At 40.6% G+C, this 24562-nt stretch overlaps 1 protein-coding gene across 1 annotated transcript; it reads left to right on the top strand.

The window, feature by feature from the left end:
- Nucleotides 1-3774: 3774 nt before the first annotated feature.
- Nucleotides 3775-5743, top strand: LOC122803196 (olfactory receptor 2AT4-like). The gene is made up of 2 exons (XM_044072806.1): nucleotides 3775-3794; nucleotides 4732-5743. The coding sequence occupies exons 1-2, from the start codon at nucleotides 3775-3777 to the stop codon at nucleotides 5741-5743; spliced, it is 1032 nt and encodes a 343-aa protein (XP_043928741.1).
- The last annotated feature ends 18819 nt before the right edge of the window (nucleotides 5744-24562 follow it).

Here is a 24562-nt window from a genome sequence, read left to right as displayed (position 1 = left end):
ATATTTAGGGATATAGTTAATCCTGGTTTTGAGCAAGAAAAGAGTCATATTTAAGCTAGGAAATCTTTCAGAGAGGTTTTGAAAGATGTGAGGAAGGTTATTGGCCTGATGAATGTAGGTAGGGAGCTCTAGGCCTCAGCAACCTTGTACAAGTACAGACAATGCCCAGCAGATTAGATAAGTTTGTAGACAGACAGGAGTTTATGGTCACTGGATCACAATAACTAACTGGTAACATAGTTGTGTAGAATATTTTTTAGTGCTGGGCAGGAAGATGGATGATGGATAATTTTATACATGGTAGGAAGCTGTGTATGTGTTAGTTAATAAGGCAGTTCTAACCAATTTAGGCTTTTTCCTGCTATACAGCAGTGGTTCAACTTCTGAAAGGGATATTTCCTCAAATTTAACAACTTTATTATAGCATTATTCAAGTTTTAATTTTTGCAAAGCCATAAAGAAGCGTGGATTAGGGATAAGTAGTGTCAAGTGTAGTTTTAGTTGCATTGGTGAGAACGTTTTTGGCTCTGTTAAGCATCCCTAGTTTTTGATAAGTTTTTCTTATACAGTTTTGTATATGCAGATTGAATGTAAGATCCACTATCACCCCTAGTAATTTGCTATGAGAAGTAACTTCAATGGCTGGACTATCAAGAGAGAGGACTTTAAATTTTGTTTTTCATGAGACAGGGATTGGGGGGGTAGTAGTTTCATCTTTTGGGGGTTGAGCATGAGTTGTGAGTATGAAGCCATGTTTCAGTGGCTGTTAAAGCTTCCTAAGTACTTTTTTGGAGGTGTACCATGTTGTCAGAGTTGTAAATGAGAGTGTAGTTATCTGCATATTATATTTGAGTGGCCTGTTGTGTTAATGTATAGAGGGTGTTAGTGAAAATGTTAAAGAGGAGGGGACCAAGGATAGAGCCTTGTGGTATACTGGTAGTAACTGTGAGGTAAGGGCAGAGTGTGAAATGCCATTTCACTAATTGATGCCTGTTGGACAGCCTGCATAACTCTCAACCTCTTAATGCAAGAAATCTGGACAAAACCATTAATCAAAGTGTGACGGAGGCCCAAAAATAGGGACAAGTATTAAATATTGCTCCTACAAACTTAGAAAGTTGATACAATAACAAGTTTTGCTTTAGCATAACTTTTCTAAAGGGTATGAAGTCTGAAACTCAAACATCGGTCATTATTTTCTAACTTATGTCTTTAATGATTTGCTATTAATTTGCCAGTAAACCACAATTTTATTAAAAATGGACCAAAAATATGGGGCAAAATACCTGGACATTGTGCAAAAATCTGTACAGTTGAGAGGTATGTGGACAAGTAGCTTTTGAATCACAAAAGGGTGGACTGAATGACACTTAGTGATGGCATTTAAAGCAGATGTTTGTGTGACAAACTGTGCTGAAGGCTAGAAATAAGTATGAGACCAGTTTGTTTTTATCACTAGCTTTATTGAACATATTATAGATTAGAAGGGCAGTGTTATTACTGTGGGAAGGACAGAAGCCATTTTGTGTAGGGGGTAGCAGTTTTGCCTGCAGAAGATAGTCTAGCAGTTGTTTCTGAATACATTTCTCAAATATTTTGGTGAGAGGAGATAAGATTGCTATAGGTCTAAAGTAATTAATGTCCATTGAATTTCCTTCTTTGTGTAGAGGGATAACGTATGACTTTTTAATGTGGAATTCCTGGATTGACCTATTTATAAGGATTGGAAAGGATAGGTAATGGTATTGGCTGCTGTTTTTAGGTTCTTACTAGTAAGGTCAGCAGCCAAGGAGGAGCACTGCTTACATTTGTTTAAGAGTAGTATTTTTTATAGGATGTGGCCACAGGCTTGCAATTTCAAGTGGTAAGTTATTGGAAAAGGAGTTTGGGTTGAAATTTTGGCCAGGATATAAGATTTCATTAATAGCTGTCCAAATTTTTTTAGGGTTGTGCTTAGTATTATTCTGAAAGTTATTACAGCATAGTTTTTTTTTGGTTTCATTTATTTGATTTTTAGTATGATTGTGAAGCTTTCTGAAGTTTTCAAGATACTGAGGTGTTTTATATTTTAGCCGTTCTTTCCATGCTCTTTCTCTATCCTGTATTAGCATTCTACTCTTTTTGTATACCCAAATTGCATTATTTGTTTTTAGTCTCTTCCTTTTATGAGGTACAACCCTATTTAGGATATTTATAAAAGTTGCACTGAATTAATTTACAGGATCATCTAAGGGGATGATTTTTAGGACGTTCCAGTTAATGGATGATAGCGTAGTATTGAATATTTCTGGTTTAAACTTGGAAGGGCTGTGTGCTATTTTATAAATATAGAAATATTAAATATGCTATTTTATAATATATGCAAATCATGTTTCAACAGATTGATATATGCTTTGGTCTCCAATTCTTCCAATTGACTCCCTGCCTCTACAGTGGTTTACTGAACAGCTAAACAGAGATCACGATTATGCAGAGATTGTGGTAGAAAAAAGTTTTAGTCTTTAAAGGTGAGGACAGAGAGGGGGAGGGAGTTACTTAGGAATAACAAGGAAGACAGGGCAAGTGCACCTTTTACTGGAACTGGGTAATAATATTGAGGACACCACAGACAGGACTATTGAACAGTTAAGAGACAAAATTTAGGGCAAAATATGTAAAGGGGATGTCAAAATAAGTATGCTTTCTGTGAGACTTAATTCTATAACATTAAAGATTTCATCTTCAATTTTGTACATTTATGGGCCTGTATGTAGAGCCCCTGAACAAGGTAATTTGGGAGAGCCAGGAAGAAACAAAAGAATCAGTAACAAGAAGTAGTGGAGCAAGAATTATGAGACAAGAAATAAGGGAAGGCAGGCAGGCTTTGGGCTGGCTAGGAACTGGAACTTACCTCACTTCCCATCCCACTCACTGGTTTTCAGTACTGTGCAATAATTAAGGTAGGCATTGCTGGAGAAGGGAGAATAACAGGTGAAGAAGAACCCATAGTTTGATTTGTGGCTATATTTTGACTTTTGGAGCCAAATGCCTATAGACAATGTCTAGGACATAAATCAAATATGTTTGGAGGCTATGTGTAGTAATTAGTATTCAGCAACAAGCTGAGACATTGAGTAATGATGACATTAAATGTATTCTCCTTTCTAGCGCTTTTTGTACCATTGATCCTCTCAGAATGGAAGAGGTAGAACTGTGCTGGATCTGAAATGGCTGGATACAGATTTATTCCATATCTGCAAGGTGAAAGAGCCAGGGAATGAATAACATAGCAAAACATAGTATTAGACAGAAAAGAGGACAGCAGGAATGATATTGTTAGACACCATAGTATACTGTGTTAAGTCATCATCTTTGCACTGTAGAACAGATGATGATCAGAAGAACGCATATGCATTACTGACTGGCACTGGACAGAAGTATGGACATGATAAAGTAGTATTTCCTTTGGATCCGGCTTGTATGACTTCTGGCAATGTGTCCGTTAACCATAAGTAAATGAGATAAGAAAGGTTGGAAAGGTGATAGCAAGTACTGCAGATGTTTGAAGTCTAAAATGTGAGTGAAGCATATGCTTTGGAGCTGTGACAGTGTAAAAGATCCATGGTCAGAAGCAAGAACATAGTGAAAGAGACTGTTTAAAAAAACAACCAGAATAAATGTAGGCATTCTGGGTGTTGACAGATGAGTGAAATGAGATAACATTGCATAAAAAGGAAATGCATGTGATTTATGACTTTGCCCTGAGAGTTCAAACAACAAACGGAGACAGGCAGAATGAAGGAGAGGGGAACATGGATTAAAAATGAAGACTTTATGAGAAAACTAAAACTAAAGGTAAGACAGTACACACTGAGAGGTAAGCTGCTGATGTTGCAGATGAACTGGAAAAATGCCTTCTATTTTTATCAGACGAGAGCTCAGTAGTTCTTATCCCACATTACAAGGTGGGTATATTCTCCTTAGCAGTGGTCTGGTAAGGACTCCTTGCTATCTTTATAAAGTTTAAGGCTCAGCGCCATGCCTGGGATGGGTGGTAATTTGGAAGATTCCAGGAAGTTAGTAACCACTGTAGTTTACAAAGAATGTATATAAACATTCAAGTGCTTAGGATGATATGATTCACATAAAAGTACATGGTGTGCACATGTACTTTTATTGTTCAGTTTTATCTTCAATGAATGTCTTTAAATGGAACTGTAAAAAATTCTGAAATTAATTGATTGTGTATGTATATCACTTTAAGACAGTATAGGAATCAAACATTTGCTCTTGATTTGAGTGAAGGTGCTAGCTATCATAGCTAATGATTGGGGCACACTTGAGTAATCTAAACTCATGGGTACTTATACAGTTAGTGTGTGACAACAGCATGCTGTGCTACTAAGCAGATGTGTGGAACACAACAAGAAACAATATAGTACAGTGACATCTGGAAAGCAAAATACTGGACATGTGATGCAACAATAAGTTATATTATTTTCTACTTATATTAATTTCTCATAGTCATAGTAGTTAAACTTTGTAACCTTTTACTCTAATAACGACAAAACTTTAACGATTTTGAGCTCCATTTTTTCATATCTGTACTGTTTGTGTTATATTTGTTTGAAAAAAGCAGTGCTAATCAGTTATTACTTTAAATGTCAAGAAGTTATGAGAACTGTATAATAAACTCTTACTTTCTCACCTCTCTCTAGACTGACTGACCATGGAGTTGTACCATGAAAATAACTCTAATACCAAAGTGGTAGAGTTTATACTGGTTGGATTTCCAGGCACACAAAACTACCGGGCAGCACTGTTTCTGGCATTCCTAATTGTTTACCTAATCGTACTTCTAGGAAACAGTGCCATTGTTGCTGCGGTGAAGACCAGTCACAAGCTACAAAAACCAATGTACTTCTTTCTGAGTAACTTGGCTATTGTTGACATACTCTATACAAGTACAACTATTCCAAAGATGTTAGCCATATTTCTTTTTAATGCTAATACAATTTCTTTTGTAGCCTGTTTTACACAAGTTCTCACTATGTACTCTTTTGGGACAACTGAAGCTTTTCTTTTAGTAGTTATGGCATATGATCGCTATGTAGCAGTGTGTAACCCACTACGTTATATGTCTATCATGACCAACAAAGTTAATACACAAATGGCCATTGGTTGTTGGGCATTAGCATTCACAGTGATACTTCCACCCTGTGTTCTGACAGCACAGTTACCCTACTGTGGCTCAAACAGAATCGAGCAGTTCTTCTGTGATCACTTGTATCTTATCAGGTTAGCCTGTACAGACACCACTTTCCATACAAACTTAAGTTTTGGTCTTGCAATGTTTCTTACTCTTGTACCGTTTTTTCTTGTTACTGTTTCATATGTAAAGATCCTAAGATCTGTATTTAAAATTGAATCAGGAGAGGGACGTCTGAAGGCTTTTTCTACATGTAGCTCCCATTTAATAGCTGTTACATTGTATTACATATCATTAACTATTATCTGTGTTTCTTATATAACAGACTTCGTGCCAGAGAAATTCCATAGCTTAAGCACTGTACTCCCAAACATTCTAACACCAACACTAAATCCACTAATTTATACATTAAGGAACAAAGAAGTCAAGGATGCTATAACAAAACTTTTGAAATGTAAAGCAGTTTTTCCTGCATCGGAAATACATGTGCTCAAGGAATATGCACTAAGTGGGAGAAAAGCCAAAGCTGGAACTGACACGTATGCAAAATGCTGAATATTTGATTTTAGTTAATTTTCATGTATCAAAAAAAAAAAAAAAAAAAAGACATTGTGTTTTCTAATTTTTGGCCGTATAGATTTAAGAACCTTTTAAGGCAGAAAGATTTCAGTACTTACAAAGAGTAGTTTTCTTATAGTTTGCCTGAGCATCTATTTAAAATCCCTCTTTCCTACAAAAACACACAAATGTATTCAATAGCCAGAATTGCTTAAATAAATATATTGTGTTTATGATACAAATGTCCACTGTTTATGCATTTATGTCATTATTCTTTGCTCAGCTGATCATTAACGAAGGAGTAGAATGCATTAACGCCTGGAGTATACAAAAAGACTGGCACTGCAGCACAAGTTTATAAGACAGGTGACAGTAAACACTAGAGTTCACAACCAGTTGCAGAGTAATTCTGAGAAAAAAATTATTGGGTGGAATTAGTAGTCCTAGTTTATACAAAGAGTAAAAACTAATCTCTCCAACTGGGAAGTAGCTTCCTTCACTCACACAAATCTAGTTTGCCCTGTTTTTTTATTTGTTTTAGCATTATGGCTCAAATATACTTTTTGCTGCAGTTGATTGTTCATGAGTTGTAGTAATTTCTGTTTGCCAAAACACACTAATTCTTATTTTTCTAAGATTATGGAATCTTAGAAAAAACAGGGGAAAAAAAAAAAAAATATATATATATATATATATATATATATATATATATATATATATATATATATATATATATTATGTTTCTTTTGCAGTATTGTTTTTCATCCTAGAAGCTCCAGGCTTAGAATATTCATGTTAGGGAAATGGGGCTTTCCCCCTACATTTTAAAGTTTTCATGTTTGCTCAAAGGAACTGTCTCACTGAACAGTGTTGGAGTACACCTTTATACTCCCAAAGAAAGGTTTACAAGTTGTAATATATAAGATAAGGATTATTTTTTTCAGGGGTGGGGGTAAAGCTGATATATTACAGCCATAGATAATCAGAAAGATATGGCCTGCATCATTACACTATTAATAAGGTTTTATATTTTAGCAATGATACTTCAATTCAGCATTATAGGGGACTGCCTTCCTAAAACAGTAACATTAAACACTATTTTAAGTCATCATCTCCTATACAAGCTTTTTATTCTATTTTCATTTAACATTCATAGCTCCACATGGTGTCACAAAATCTTTGAATCTTGCTTTCTAAAAATGAAGTGATGAAAAAATGAAACACAAGAAATATGTAAAAGGGTGTATTGTGAGAAAAAGTAACACTAAGATTCTTAGTCTAGGATACCCAGAAATGAAGATAATAAAGGAAAGAAGAAGAAAGCAGGTACTAGCCACCACACTGAACAGCTTCAAAACTTTTATTTAAAACTCAATTAAAAACACAAGAATGAGCGCTTTCGGGACAAGCCCTTCTTCAGATATAAAATTCAAATGAGCTGAAGAGTGACATAAAAACTGCAGTTTCATTTTTTTTCTTTCCTTTGGAATCTTTTGTGAGCAGGCAGCTTTTGGTGGAGTATCTACAGTACTTTTTTGGTTTAGAAAAAAAGATAAGTATTGTTTATACTTGTATATTTTCAGTGGGCCGGATTCACGAAGGCTTGCACGGAGTCTAAGAGTAGAGTAAGACTCCATGCAGCCAACATGTCTGCCAAGAGATCCAGGAACAGCTGGCAGGGGCGTGCAAGAGAGCTACTAAAACTCCTCTTACACGGACAGAGCTAGGATATGCAAATTACCTCATTTGCTTTAGAAAGTTATGCAAATGAGGTAAATTTGCAGTCCAGGAAACCCTAACCTGTCCGAGTAAGAGTAGTGTTATGTGCAGAAATGTACTCGGTTATCAACTGAGTACCGTTCTGCAAATATCAAAATGGAGCCATGACAACTCCAAATAAAAGATGCATCCAGTTGAGGAAGCATGCCAATGGCCAAATATACTGCCATTGGCAATTCTACCCATTGCAAAAAAAAAAATTAATATTTTTTTTTACCTCAATCTCCAAAGTTTAAGCATAATGCAGCGTTGCGCAAATGCGCTGCACTGTAAAAACACAAAAATAAAAACATAAAAGCCAAAAATAGGCATCTAATGATAAATATACATCTTCCATGCAATTGAATGGCAGGCTGAAGACAACATGGCTACTGAGTAGAGGTTGCTAAGGGGGGAAGCTCAGTCTAAGAGATGTAACCAAGCATTAGAAGGCAATCTTATGCAAATGAGGATAAGGATAGAGAATCCCAATTTCACATGGCAAATGAGCAAAGTCCGTGGAGTGTAAGAGTAGGATAACGGGAGTATCAGAGTAGAAGATAGGTGACATCGTGAGGGGGGGTATGTATGAAAGAATGTAAGCTCATTGGAGCAGAGTGGCATGTGTTTGCTGTCAGTTACCCATCTCTGGAAGAGGCATGTCAACAGGTACCCCAGTTAAAGGCAAGAAATAGAAGGTGTATGCAATGGACAACACCAAAGATTCTTGTAGAAGTGCCTGCACCGTGTATGCACATGTGTGCACGCCTGTAAAACTGAGTAAGACTGTGTGTGCGCGTTTTCCCCTTGTGTGCACCCGTTTAAGCCGGCTTAAGCCAGTGTAAGGATGTTGAAACCTGTGTAAGTGCATTTGCGCCTGTGTGCGCGCATTTAAGCTGGAGTCAGCAAGTGTTAAGCAGTGTAAGTATGTGTGCACACGTGTGAGGTGCTGTGCATGTGTTTGCGCTTGTTTGCGCGGCGCTGCCCCCTCTGGAAACAGGAAGGGAAAAGGAAGCACAACAAATAGTAGGAAGTTAAACAAGGAGAAGTAGCAGAGCTAGCAGGTGAAAACAATCAGAATCAGCCAATTACACAGGCAGTACACTAGCCCAGCCCAGCCCAGCACTTAAAACTCTGCAAACAACTTTCCACTATGTTTTTCTTAGAGACACTGCAACACTGCAGTAAGCTAATAGAAGTGAAAACTGAAAAAGCTTTACTGAGACAAAGAAATGTTAGGGGTGGCCATTGCTGTTATAAGGCAACATATGCAACATGCTGAGGGTGGTGACAATGCGAATGCTGCTGAGCAACCCACAGTGAAGAGACGGAGAAGAGTGTACAGGCCCAGGGTAACCTACCAGAGGCTACATGAGCTGGAGATAGCGGAGCACTATAGAGTGGACAGAGACCTCACGCAGCAAATTGTTGAGTTGTGCAGGCCACGCCTCACACACAGAACCAACAGAGGAGAACCCATCCCAGTGGAAACCAAGGTATGTGTTGGCCTAAGAATACTAACAACAGGTACCTTCCAGAGACCAACTGGTGAGATGATGGGGATTTCACAGGCATCAGCATCCAGGGTACTGCACCAGTTCCTGAATGTCATGTCAGCACATGTCGGTGATCATGTATATTTCCCCACTTCCCGTGAGGTATTGGCCAGCAATATGCACCTTTTCCAGCAAATAGCAGAATACCCTGAGGTAGTGGGTGCAATAGACTACACGCACATACGCATCAAAGCACCAGCTGGTGAGCGGGGTAGGGTCTACTATAACTGCAAGGGTTTCCCCTCCATCAACTGCCAGGTCATGTGTGATGCCCAGGGCATAATAATGAATGTGTGTTCTGGCTGCCCTGGAAGCTACCATGATTCCCATATCTGGCATCTGACACAGCTGTACCAGACATTTGCCAATGGGGACATCCCTCATGGTCACCTAGTGGGGGATGCTGGATATGCAGTCGAGCCGTGGCTGATGGCACCCATCAGAAATGCAAACACACCTGAACAGGAATGCCATAATGAGGCACACGCACAAACATGAAATGCAATCAAGCGTGTGTTTGGGCTGCTCAAGTCACGGTTCTGGTGCCTGGACACATCTGTTGGAGCCTTGCAGTACTAACCAACTGCATGTACCCAAATAGTCATGGTATGTGCTATGTTGCATAATATGATCCTGTGAAAACAGCTGCAGCAGGAGCAGCATAGGGCCAGGCCAAACAGCCCCCCGCCATTGCCAAGGCCATCACAGGCAGAGCGTGACTCAGAGGAGGAACAACCTGAGCCTGCCCCAGTAGGCAGAAGGAGGCATGCCCAGTATGCTTTGGCCTTGGCAATGAGGCAACACATAGCATATACACTGGCTCAGTAGGAACCCTGGAAATTATGCTTCTCTCTGACTCACACATATAGTAAAAGGGATGCCTAACTTGACACTACCTGTTTTCAAACATGTATAGGGAGTGTAATATGTGCATCTGACATAGGCAGCCCTGCAGCACCACCTGAGGCATGATTGCCATGTGTTAAGCAATATAAAGCAGTGCTAAACAGCTTTTACCGCTATTTAGTATATGTAAACAAAATTGCACACACTAAGTAGCACAACGTTGGGCAATGTTGAGCAATACTGGGCAGCATTCAGCAATGTTGGTTAGCATTGAGCAATGTTGTGCAAGTTTGGTCAAAGTTGGGCAAAAGCAGGTAAACATGGTCATATTTGCTTTACTGTTCCTTAAGCACTCTGGTCTGCCCAGTATGAAAATATGAAGCAGTGACAGTCCTCAAACCCAGGATACTGTGCACTATAGTCACAGTACTGAACCACTAAACCATGACAGTATTTCACTGGTCAGCCTGTAGGAATAAATGTTGATAAGTCTATGCAAAGTGTCTCCCGGAAACCCTGCAGGCACAGCATAATCCCTGTAGAGTTATGAATCAAAGGTGAGCCCTGCATTAAAAATACAACTCGATTTACAACACACGTATAGTATAAATATTCATATTGGGCGTGTTCACACATGTTAACAAATGTAGTGGACTTCACATAGCAACATACTGAAAGGTCACACTGGGCATGCTCACACACGAATAAATGAGGCAAATGTCAGGCAACAACATACTGAAAGGCCAAACTGGGCATGCTCACACACTTAGGCCATGTGTGAGTACAGCAGTGGGCCACACATATCAGGCAGTTGCATGAGTACAGCAGTGGGCCACACATATCAGGCAGTTGCATGTGTTAACCCAGGAATCTCTCACAATTCACCAATCTTGACTTGTGCACACAGTGATATGACAACAGACACATACATAATATATTGGAACCCTGTAAAAATCAGATATGTACTACAGATACTTAGGCTGGTCGTAGAAAGTAGAAAAGCAAAGAAAAGAAAAACCCAAAATCAGTATCATCAATGAACAATGTGCACTGCAAACATTATCCAGTCCAGGTCATGGAAAGATTATCTGTGAAGGAGTCCATACAGAACCATGACACTACCCTCAGCTATGTCATAAATAGCAATGTACACTCATATATGTCCTGAGTTAGGGCCAACTGTAAATGACTGACAATGCCAACATCCTGTCAGACAGGCCTATACATACATACCCACCTCCCACTAACAAAAGTTCCTGTCATAATACCATGAGCTATCACATGTAGAATGGGTTAACAGCTCCTTCCAAGGCTGAAAACATGGCATCAATTGGATTACATTGTGCCCCTATATGTTTCATAAGTGAACTGCTGAACAAACAGAGCCTGCACCTGAACAGTCTGTTGAGCCTCACCCTCTCTACAGGATATGAAAATGTTGAATGTGTTACAGCAACATATGGCACACTACACAAGTGTTGGTGCACAACAGACCATGGGAACTATAGTCTTATAAGCCGATGAAGTCTGATCTGCAAGGCCATGGAGTCCATCAGGATTGAAGTCAGAAACAGAGCTACTGGAACCCTATAAACACACAACCCTACCAACTTTGGACTGGTCATGGGCAGATCATGTTTCCCAAACCTGCTAGACTGTTTGCAAGGCAGCCACCCAGGACATACATGAATGAAATGAGCTACACACGTCCCACATACACTTTGAATAGGCCTTTTCCAACATCCCAGACACATGTCGTATCCACAAAATCAATAACCTGTGCATAAATATGTATTGTCATCGGATGGGTTGGCAACTGGGCCACAGATAGATCACACAAGGTAAGATTTGTGGAGTCCTGTTCAAGCTGGTAACACCTGCTGTCCCCTATGTCTCAGTCCTGGGATTGCATAAATCTAAGTGCACACACATTACCATGTCTAGTCTGATGATGTCAGCATCCCACAAATATAGCAGTGTAAATGAAAACCCCAAGTAAAGCACATAGCGCGTCGTGTTAATTCTCCAGTATCATAATATAGTTAGGTAGGGGTTTAAATCCTGCAATTGCTGAGTGTATGTGTGTGTGCGTCTGTGTGATTTCCCTTGAGAGTATTGCCCTTTTTGTAGACTATGAAAACACCTTAAAAGTGTTACATTCCTGTTTGGCAAGTCTGATGATGTCAGCATCCTACAAATATAGCATTGGAAATCAAAACTCCCAGTAAAATCCTGCAATTGCTGAGTGTGTGTGTGTGTGGGGGGGGTGATTTCCTCTGAGAGTATTGCCCATTTTGGGGACTAGGAAAACACCTTAAAAGTGTTACATTCCTGTTTGGCAAGTCTGATTATGTCAGCATCCTGCAAATATAGCAGTGGAAATGAAAACCCCCAATAAAGCATATAACGTGTGGTGTTAATGCGCAACTCTCTAGTATCATAAAATAGTTAGGAAGGTGTTTGAATCCTGCAATTGCTGTGTGTGTGTGATACTGTTGGTCAATGTGTTGTGTGTTTAGCTTTTACTACTGTATGACATATCAGTGTAACAACAGCATGTGCATTGCACACTTCAGGTATCTGTGTGGCAAATACATATATGTACATGTGACCTCAATTAGTTCATATGTGTGAAGCCTGCTTTCTACATGAATACATCTGTCACCTATGACAGATTGTGCTGCTGCTTCTCAGACCTTCGGTCACATATGCATGTTTGTGACAAGGCCAGCCACTGTAGTGATCTGTGGCCTAGGTCATCTGGGTCACAGACACCCATGACAGTTTCTATAGAATAGTGTGAGTGAGGGTTCATGCCTTGGGTATATTTCACACATGTTCAAACACAACAAAGTCTGTCAATAATGGACATTCATTATAGGTGTACAACAACTTTGTGGATATGCATACAGACCCCTTATTGGTTATGTGATACACCGAGGGACTTCAGAATACCTATGGAAATGTGAATAGCAAAGGACAGATGACATAACACTTGGTTGTATGTACACATCAGTACCCGTTCTATATGTTTGGGGCTACTACCTATGTGGTACTGTCAGGATACTATGTTTAACAAATGTGGAGGACTATGCAATATTTGGCTTACAGCTTTACAGCATGGGTTGGACAACGGGCATCTGTCTGTATGATACCCTTGTGGAGGCTAAGTGTCTCATCCGGAGAATGCATTGTAGGCCACTGTATGCATTTCCAGATGTGGATGGACATATCCCTAGTGTGTTTGCTTGTACCTAAGAGGGCTATATGCCAGACAGGAGTGGTCTCAGGAATGGATGGCAGTCAATACCACTGGCTACTGGTATAGTACTGTACCGGACGGATCCAAATGCTACTGAGTTCCCTACATCTGTGTGTCAGTTGTCAAGACATCATCTAACGATTGGTCATGGTCAAGCTGTTGAGGTTGTGTACACTACCAGAATGCAAACCAATGACAGATAGTAACATGTCATACACACATGTGTACCCAAGTTAAAATGTATGTGTATTAAAATGCATGCTGGCCACCAATAGAAACAATGAAGTTTTGACACTGTGTAATACAGGGCATGTCACCCTTCCCATGTGTCCACTATGCACGTACATGCAGACAGTGCACCTCCACCATGTTCACAAATGTACACCTGCAAATCTGTACAGCACACATCACACACGTACTGTCCACTCACCAACACACGCTGCCAAAACTACACACATCAGCTAAGTGGTACATGGGTGAACAATACATTTTTGGAATTAACACTGTTGTAAACAATACTACATTTTATTATCATAGCTTTAATGTATCATGCCTGCTCGGATATACCTACAGGGATATCATTACACTGTACTGTTGACAACATGCTAACATTGCTACACTGCTATACAGTCACCCTGTGCATCAGCACCATGTTAGCCTGTTCCTGCATCAATGTTACAGATGACAGGAGGTGGCACAGTTTCATCATATGCACAGGGTGTGTTGTTGGTTTGCCAGAGCCCGACACTGACCCATCCAATTGACATGTATGTGTGTGTGTGTATGTGTGTGAGGGACAACAGTACAGCATGGGTCAATGTTGATGTGATGTGTGTATGTATGTGTTAGCCCTAGGTGTTTGGATTATGTGTGTGTGTCTGCAATGAATGGTATGTGTTGTACTATAGTTACTGTAACTGGATGTAGTGTAGTACCATGAGCCATCATCAGGCAGCATCATGTGGTCACTCAAGGACACTAATGTGTACCACACTGGCAACTATCTTGCTGTACCTGAACTGCTGCACTGTGGCTACATTAACCATTTCACAGGCAGTTGTTACATGGGTATGTAAGGTGTTCAATAGGGAGCATTGCCTAACATGAATGCCTTGTTTGTTGAAGAGTTTTGCAATGCCCCATGATAGGCCACTACCCCTCAGGTATAGTATGTGTGCTGTGTGGATGACATTTGGGATACTGAAGCCTGACCTTACAGCAGGTGTCTACATATGCCATGTGTATGATATTGACATGTACTGCGTATGACAAGGTGGTGTATGTTGTGTGCATGTGTATTGACTCTGCCTATACAATGTCCACTACAGTGTACCACAATGGTTTGGGATGCTCTGTGTATAGCATGTGTTTGTGGCAGCACTCATGCTACTGGGATGTGCATAGTCCCACAGGAAACTTGCAGAGCATACATTATGTGTAGGTGTTGTACATGTGTAAATGGCCTAAAACCCAACTATGACATGCACATGTTATTTGCCATATGAAATGTAGAACACTCACCAGCATGGGTCTGCTGTCTTGCTGTCACACCAGAGGGACCTACAAGGATATAAGACAGTTTGTCAGTGTCAACAACTGTGACATTGCTGCTTTTACTTTGCAAATTTACAGTAGTACAATGGTTGACAGTCACAGGCATACAGATTATGTTCAAAATTATCAGTATTGCACAACACTAGGCTCCACATCTTCCAAATACACAGTACACATCTGACATATGCATGTTCTAACAATCGAGCTAACAGTAGTCTACAGATATGGCATGTTACCTGCACGCTCGCAGTCAATTTGCTTGGTGACTCCGGCCTCCATGATGACACATGTTTGTTGTAGTGGTTGGCCAGGAGGCACCATGCTGAGGAGCAGCTCTTCCATTCTGGTGAGGGGCGGGTGTGATGCTGCACCACCACCTGTGGCAAGCTGTTGTCTGCAGACATCAGAGGCATGCTGCTGGACATGTCTGATTAAATCACTGCAGTGATGGCGTACCTGCTCATAAGTCCAGTTATGCATGCCTACGTCATTAACCCGACGGGCAACATCCTGCCACAGTGCAGTATGCTCATGCTGGTCCTGGCTGGTTCTGGAGAACAGCAGGGTGTGATGTTGTACTATTGTGGAGATGATTACTTCCTCCTCTTCAGGGGAATAGGCAGGGATGCAATGATGAGACATGTCCCTGGAAGGAAATAAGACAATTATTGTGAGCAAGTCTTGTGGCACACTTAACATTTTAAAGTACAGATATCAATGAAATGACATATTTAGTAACCTATTGGCTGTCATTAGATACACACTTTTAATCCCACACATCAGTGCTCAGCCCACAACTGCCTGACAGTGCCTGGCACATTCTATATATTAAACCATGTTTTGCACAGCAACACAGTGAAACCAGTGTGTAAGACTTTACAACAGCACATAGCACACTGTATGTGACACAATGCACCACCTAGCCACAGGAGGTTTATATGAAGCTAATGCATACAGAAAATTGTCATCCATTGAAATGATTGTAAAGTACAGTTACAGTACTACCAGTACACCACACTACTTGTTGATAGCAAACCCCTAAGTAACATATGTGCTCATTCATCAATATAGGTGGCATACTGCTGTACCACACTATACATGTTGCTAGATATGTACTTATATCCTGTAGCACACATACAACCCAGGCCATGTTACAGGCATACCCACACACACATCAGACATACCTACAAGACACAAAGGTATGGCAACCCAGATGAGCTTTACCTGTGTACCATACAGTACTGTGTGTCAGCACTTTCAAAACCTTCTGCTTGAGGTATGTACTGTGTATGGACTACAGATGACAAACAAAACAGTGTTTCAAAGCAATGTAGATATACACCATACTATGCTGTTTATGCCTACAGCTTCAGGTAGTAGTACAGTACATATGGGATTTGTATTCACTAGTGTCAACAATCAATGTGCATACATGTATCACTTTAGCCTACAACGGCACACTCCAGTCAACACCATGGGACTATGTCACAACGTATACCATACTGCTTTTGCTGCCTAGCAATAGCATACATATATTTTGCGGGGATCACAACTAGAATACTACATACCATGATATAAACATGTACCCATTAGGCTATCACACATATACACAACGTTGACACATTCACCTACACATTCACCATCACACTCAGTCAACCTCACATAGCAATTAATGCAACATGTACATGCCTGTGTGTATCAGGTCATAGGTAGCTCATAGGCTATTAGGCGCAGGGCCTATAGAAGCCTAGCCATATGGTACCCTGCCCTTCAAAACTCATGTAATTTAAGTTCATGTGCTCCTGTCATGCAGAGCCACAAAGGTGATTCCCGGATTGTAGTTCCTATGTCCCATCCATTCATCATGATTATTCATGATGACTGCAAATGAGGACCATTCTTTGGTATTGATAGGTAGTTAGTTCCAGGGTATGGTATGTGTCTGAGATGAGCATGTATCACTCCAGCATGTTATGCTTTTTGATGTTACAAGGTTTAGATCAGTACAGTTTGTAGCTTGTAGGGATTTGTATCTGTTGACATGGAGAATGTCCAACAGCTGTGGGTTTGGCATAGCTTTGTATCTTAGGCAGAGGTTGGCTCTGGGTGTGCGGTATGTGACACAGTGTAGCTGTGATTTTGTAAGACAGTCTGCTTAGGGCATCTATTTGAGTCTGGTAATACTCTTTGTGGTGTTTGTGCCTGGCATCTACAGTTGCTGTAGATGTCTTCTGAGGTACATACCAAAATGTCCATTGTACTCTATGATGGGTGTTATGACTGATGAGTAGAGTGGAACACTGACCTTTCATTCCATGTATGACACACCTTTTGTGATGACATGTGGACCATACACGGTTTACATGACCAGTGTGGCACTGTGATCGTCAAAAGGGACACTACTGTCCACCTGTGTCCCGTGGTCTCTTATCACAGTTTTGGTGTGGAGTAGACTATCACCTATGTGGTAGTTAATGGGTACAGGGTTTTTAACAAAAGGAATGGCAATACATTTACAACATTGAGCTTGAGCGTACATATAAGCATCCATTGGCATACATAGAGATTTACATGTAGGCACATATACAGTCCTGAGAACACAAAAAAAATCCAAAAGAAAACGTTACCACCAAGTAACACCACACGTACCATGGCAAAAAGTTCTTAGGAATTCAGAGAAACGTATTTTAATGTCCAATGCTGATAACTTGAAGTACAAACAACTGAAAATACAGTGCCAGAGTATGGTCCAATCAATCCAGTCAAGCGCTTTCACCCAGGCTCTCCCAGGCTTTGTCAAGATACAAAGACCATTTCAAATTTGCTTTATATACTATTATTGCACTTCAATCAATCAATTAACTTAACAATTACATAGTTAAAACATCTTACAAACAATACTCTTTCTTCCTTCACTATATATTGTATTGTAGCTTGTATATTTGTTGTAAAATATGTGTGTAAAATATATATACAGTCCACTTTCATGGTGGGAATATCAATTATGCAAGGGTTGAGAGAGATACAGTCATGCATCAATTTTGCACAGTCTTGCGCAGAATGCAATGAGGGTATTCTCAGGCCATATATCTTTAGCAGGACTCCCTGTCTGGAAGACTATAAACTTAACAAATCATACCCACAGCATTTAAACACCACATGTCATATACCAGCACTGTATGCTGTCTTGTTTGCCACACACTACAACTTACATGAAAATATGCACATAACAACCTTCAGCAACATATATATGTCTACCCTTCACAGACAGTTGCAGTATGTACCTTGCTCTATGCACATGTTAAGATGCTAATATATCTAACACATAACTATCTCTACATATGTGTGTGCCATACACTCACAAGGTACACACTGTTATACGTCTCTAGACCTCATGGATGACCTGTTGGGCCTTGCTACAACATGAACAGTTGTAACATGTGTGCATATCAGTAATATTACAGGGAGTATTTATAGCTGCTAATGCTACATTACTATACTAGCCTGGTACAGCAGTTGCCAATGCTAAGCTACACATTATATGACTATCATGCATGTGTTACTCTATCACATCCACGTTTATATAGCTGTTTGCACTACTGCCCCACACAGCCATTATACACAGTACTGTACAGAACATAGATGACATGATTGGATGTTTGACATTAAATTCTGAGCTACATACGTCACAGTTATGTCCCACTGCACACAGCTACACATTAATTTGTCCATGGCAGTAGTCATGCATGGCATCAGTGCATACATACCTACTGCTGCCACATATGCATGTTTCAAAGTATTTACAATACTCTTCATAAACATCTACTACTTGCCAGTGATCACATTTCTGTCACATACCTGTTTGTCACTTTCAGGTCCGTCTGGTTTTTTTTGGACAATTTTTTTCTTTGGTATTGTCCAAGTAGAGTTAGCTTCTACTTAATTCCCTTTCTGTTTTAATTAAGTTTTTTTTTTTTTTTACTTAATTAATTTTTTTGGTGGATGATTCACTAGAATATCCTTACTCAAGTAAACTTTTGTGTTATTAAGTAATAACTCCTGGAAAACTCAGACACAAGTTCTGTGTAGCTGTATCAGGTGCAATGTAATGATTGCATGTGGAGATAGCAAGTACAGTCTGCTTTTATAGGTATCAGCACATGTGCATGTGATGACCTCTGCACCAATTGGTGCACAGCATTTGGTAAATGCATACAGCCTAATGTGTGGTAATTGCAGTACTCACTGTCATAACAACCCAATGCTATACAATGCAAGGTTTTGTAGGCGTAGCCCTTTCAGATTTCCAGAGTGGGGCCCATGCTTGTTTGCTGTGTACACTGTTGTTTCAGTCAGAAGGTTGGTATACTTCTTATATCTAAAGCTAGAGGTGTAGACAGTGATGTATATGTTGTACTCAGACCTGACTGTTGCCACTTCCAGTACAGAGCTATCAGTGTAGTGTTTAAGTCACCCCTACAAATGCTTACACAAGATATATGTGAGTATGTAGTTTCATTTCTACTTATGTAGTTGACTGCCATACAAAAGTGGTTATTAAGAAGTATTCATTTGACACATGAACTGTTTGTGGACTGTTATACTGTGCATATTGATGTACTCACTTCTTCATGGTTTGTGTATTTTTTATTGTTGACATTAGCACAGGAGTCTCAGGTAAACTAGACAATTTCACTATTGAGTATGCCTACCTACATCCTTGGTTGACCCTAAAAACATGTATATTTAAAATATGGGGGGGGGGGTGCAGACATACAGAGAGCATTACGTCCTACTGTGTGAGTGTTATCTTACTGGACTTAATGGATTGGTGTGTACCTGTTGGTTTATCAAGGCAGGTGGTCTGTCTGCATAGGTCCCAACTGTGAACCTATCCAGATGGTGGACAGATGTTAGCCTGTTATTCTTTGTCTGTGCAAACCACAGGTGTTTTCAGCACTGGTACAATGGCATTGTTGCAGTCAGTTGCTACCAGTACATGGCTAGATCCTTTGGTATTTCTGTGTTGTACTCCTACATAAGGGTATGCTTGTGGTAGTCCGCACAAAGCTGTTTGCAGAGTATGTAACAGCAGATGAACTGATATGCCTGTGTGTTTGTGTCTCTGCCCGGCCTATGAAACACTCAGATACATATTTGTTTGGAGTAAGGGATAGGTAGTTAAATGTGAGGTACACCTTCCAACTAATGGAGACAGTAAGTGTAGACTTGAGTGAAGCAGTGCATGTGGATTTGTACTCCTTTTATGAAGTACAAGTGGTGTCTACTGTTATTATTGTGATTATTCATTGTGTAATACAACACCTCTCTGACTGACGTCAGTACTTTTCAGAGGGATTCAGAGGGACACAGCTAAAATATGTTTCACAATCAGGAAGTATGGCCTCTGCCCTAATCAGATATGCCAGTGTTTGCCCTGCTATGATACTGTGTGGGGGTTGTAAAGTGCCTCAATAACATTATTTGCTGCTAGTATGGCTGCTTCTCTTATCACAGTCATGTAATGCAATTCCATAACAATTGCTGGTAAAGATCCACATAACAAGCTTTGTGTTATGGCCTTCATATTTTTCCTTTACATTCACTCATTGTTTTGCATGATATATTTATTTCAGCACCAAGTTATTGCATATCTGCTGTGGCTTAGTGGTACTTCATGCAGTCAAGTGTGTCCAAGGTCTGGGGTTCGAGACTGATAGAGGTGTTTTATTTTGCTGCTGAACAGAACAAGGGCCCTGACATACAGAGTGATTAAGGCACTTTTAAGCAGTTGTAAGTGGGTTTGCGCGGGTTTGCACGACGCTTAGCAATACTTAGCTAAGCGCACACATGCGCACACTCGCTCAAACCCGCTAACTACTGCTTTAAAGTGGTTATTCCCGCTAACCCCCGTGCTAATTTCTTTTAAAGAAAAGAAAATGGGGAGATAGGAAAGTGGTGAAAAAGGGGGCACAAAGAGGGAAAGACAGTAGGGAAACCAGCTCGGGATGTGCAGGACGGATGTAGGGAAGGTCCATAGCTGCCCATTTTTTTACCAGCAACAGCTGTGCATATGTTGCAAATTTGGAGTGAAATTTAAAACCTTCCACCCCTGAGAGAGGGGTGAAGACAACAAAGCATGTTGTACTGTCAATTCTAATTATCAGTTTACATGTCCAGCAGACATGTGTGCAAAATGGGCAGCTATGTATGGGGCGTAGTTTTTTTGTGGGTACAGATTGCCTTTTTTTTTTTTTCAGGTGAGAGTGGAATGTGAGGTAGAGGAAGAAGGTATATTTGGGGAGGTAGGTTGGGGAGGTAAACAGACAAGACAAACAAGATGCATACAGGGGTGGAGTATGACACATGGGGTGGGTGAACACAATTGATGGGGACGGATGTTTGAAAATTGCAAGCCCATGAGCCCACTGACGGTAACAGTGGGACTGAGATCCCCATCCATGGGAAGTCACCACTGAACCTTTACAGACCCGAGGGTTGCTGTGCTGGGGGCTGCGTAGGAGGGGCAGGCTCACCCATGAGTCGTGCTACTCTCGCCTTGAGTTGGTATAGGGAATCAGCGACTAAACGCTGGATCTCCCTACGCACCACAACCCAGACCCTTCGGAGGGTGACAGGTGGCCCTTCTCTGCCCATGCTTGCAGGGGGGGACGAGCCCCATCCCCTGCAGCACTTCCACCCAAAGGTGGCACAGGACCAATGGAGGAGGGTAGCCCAGGCTGGGCACCAGACCTGCTGGTGCCAGGTGCAATCACCAGCTGAGGAGGGACAGGTGGGTCTGCTGGGACCGGCCTTCCCATACGTTCTGTGATTAGGTGTGTTTAATTACAACATAGACAACAGCATTCCAAATTAGTTGTAACAGCATGCAGTAATATTCCCACTAACCCAACACACCAGGGTTACAACAGTTGAACAGCAAGCATAACACATTCATATATTGAACGACAGTGGACATTACAACAGCATGCAGGGATGATTGGTGGCAACAGGCCACCAAGATTTTGGTATTTGAATAGAGCACATGCATCAAAGTAAATGCAGATTTTTATAGAACAATAGGACATACGTCCCAACAAATGTTTTGAGATTAGACATACCCATTGAGGTGTGGAACTGCATTGTTTATGCACATGGAGTAGGGTGTAAAAAGAAACCTCCATTAACATCTTATTAGTACTTTTACTCTACACTACATTCCTATTGACTGCAGGTGTATGTCCCCTACATGTATTATTATACTAGGCAACATGCATTAGATTGTGTAATGGGTTTGGCTAGCTCATTATATACCTGACCTATATCTGACATACTAACTGTCCAAGATGCAGATGTTACTGGTACATACTTGCATTTTATTTTTATATTTATGTATCTACATATCTGGATGTGTTCACGTAACATTTTCAGTTAATTTTCTATAGAACCCTACATTTCATGTAGCACACTCACATTTCTGGGGAACACCTTGGCAAGCTACTCGTGTGCCAGATTTACCTATGCATGACAACCATTTACCAACTGTTGAGGACTGTTATATGCTTCACAGCTACTGGCACTTCCTTCATCCACTTTATATGGGACTGCACAACTGTGGGTTGACAGCACTTAATACAACAGTACTATTTATTTAATGCAAGGGTACAACAACATTTCAAAGTAAGTGACACAGACACACTCAAAGTATTATACCTTTATTAATTACATTAAACACTATTTTCTACAGGCTCTCTCCTTTATTTGATATTACAGTGCATACGGAAGACCTATTCAGGACATATTATACCTTTATTGCTAGGTTACAACACTCTTTTTCAGGCTCGCTCACTTATTTTATATGACAGTACATGCAGAGATAGTATTCAAGACTTATTTTACCTTTATTAATGGGTTACTACTATCTATTTCTGGCTCTCTGACTTATGTTATATAACAGTACATGCAGAGAATTTATTCAGGGCATTTTATAGCTGCATTATTGGGCTACAACACTTTTTTCATGCTCTCTCACATATATTATATAACAATACATGCAGAATAATTACTAACCTGTTTGGTGGCACAACCTTAACAGCCTATCTGCATAAGCTTACTGATTCACAGCATGGACACCTGCAGCTGTAAAGTAAATGAAGGGATATTGAGACATACCTATCCATTATTTAGACTATATTAGCATGTCTTACGTACTGCATTCCATGGCTACCTACTTAGTAGTTGGGCATCTTGCATATGATGGGCCTCCTGGATCCATTGGTTTAGTAGGTCCTGCTTTTGTCTCTTCAGGTCTACATGGTGGTGATGGACCTGCTCACCAGTCCGAGGATGCCTGTGGCACTGGTGAGTTCATGAGCCAACTGGTTCTAAGCCTCCGCCTTATACTCCATCCCTTGGAACTGGCCCTGAAGGAGTCGAGACTCATGATGATGGACTAGGAGCCAAACCATGTATTTTGACTCCTCGATGCCCCAGCGTTGCGCTCGAAAGTGAGTACCCTCTCCAGCACCAGACATTCTAACTGCAGATGGGAGCTACAATCAGTTATGGCGAGTATTCCCGCCTATGGAGCTTAAATATGCTGCATTACCTGCACTTTTTGTGATTGGCCATTTTTGAAAAATCTTGTCTGACTGCAGACCTGCTTAGCAATGGTTAATCTACCATTTATAAGTATATGTATGTTAACAGTGGATGTTTATCCCAAACTGTCATGGCTTAGTGGTTCAGTACTTTGATTATGGTGCACAGTGTCCCGGGTTCGAGACTTGTCATTGCATTTTATTTTACTACTGTCCAGACAGGCTAGGGGGTGTGGCTGTGTTTAGGCAACTTTGCTCAACGTTGCTCCATGTTGCTCCACGTTGACCAACATTGCTCCATGTTGCCCTGCGGTGCACTGGTTAGCACGGTGCGCAGCTCCGCACAAACTTATTCTGCTGGGTAAAGCGCTGCTTAGCTGTGGGCAACTAGATTGCACTGGGTAAAGTGCTGCTTAGCTGTGGGCAACTAGATTGCACTGGGTAAAGCACTGCTTAGCTGTGGGCAACTAGATTGCACTGGGTAAAGCGCTGCTTAACTATGGGCATTTATATGTCAAGATCCTTCTTACATTTCTATATATACATTTTGTTCACTAATACATAGGCCATTTCAATGCTTTTTAGTAAGATTTTAGTCATATATATGTCAGGAATTATTTCATATGCTAATTTAAAACATAAAATTGAGAGGGGAGTGGTGGGACTCGAACCGTGAATGACTCCTTTTTATGCGATGGCTCTACCACTACGCTATTGCTATTTGGATTGATTTGCATAAACATTTGTTATTATGCTCTTCAATGTCGACATTGCTAACTCTAGCTAAGATATGGGCACATCTGCGCAAACACTCGCAAATACGGGCAGCTATATCAGGAATTAGAAAAAAAAGTGGATTTTACATTTTATAACTCTACTGGGGGTTTACAATGTGAGGGAGTGTAGTGTTGGGTATTTTGACATTTGAGTGGACTCACTCATGTGTGTTGACATTTCACAGTTCAGACACTTGCAGGGGCGTGGACCTTAGGACTGCTCACCAGTCAGACATGCCCCTTGCCTTCCTGCACGGTCCGTGTTAGACTTGGAGTGGAGTCAGCATGCTCTCATGAATATGCATGGCACGCTGACATCAGACCGTTCAACTGCAGTTTCCGAGTAAGACTTATTTAGTCTTACACAGAGGTTTTGTGAATCCGGGGGAGTGTTTTATAACTGGGCAAGTTATGCTTTATTGAGGAACATCAAGTGAAATGTCTTATGTGTAGATTCATAGGTT

Source organism: Protopterus annectens, chromosome 5.part1, assembly GCF_019279795.1.
Source record: "Protopterus annectens isolate FY-2018-M chromosome 5.part1, PAN1.0, whole genome shotgun sequence".
Taxonomy (NCBI): domain Eukaryota; kingdom Metazoa; phylum Chordata; order Ceratodontiformes; family Protopteridae; genus Protopterus; species Protopterus annectens.
This window is presented reverse-complemented; position numbering and strand designations above follow the sequence as displayed.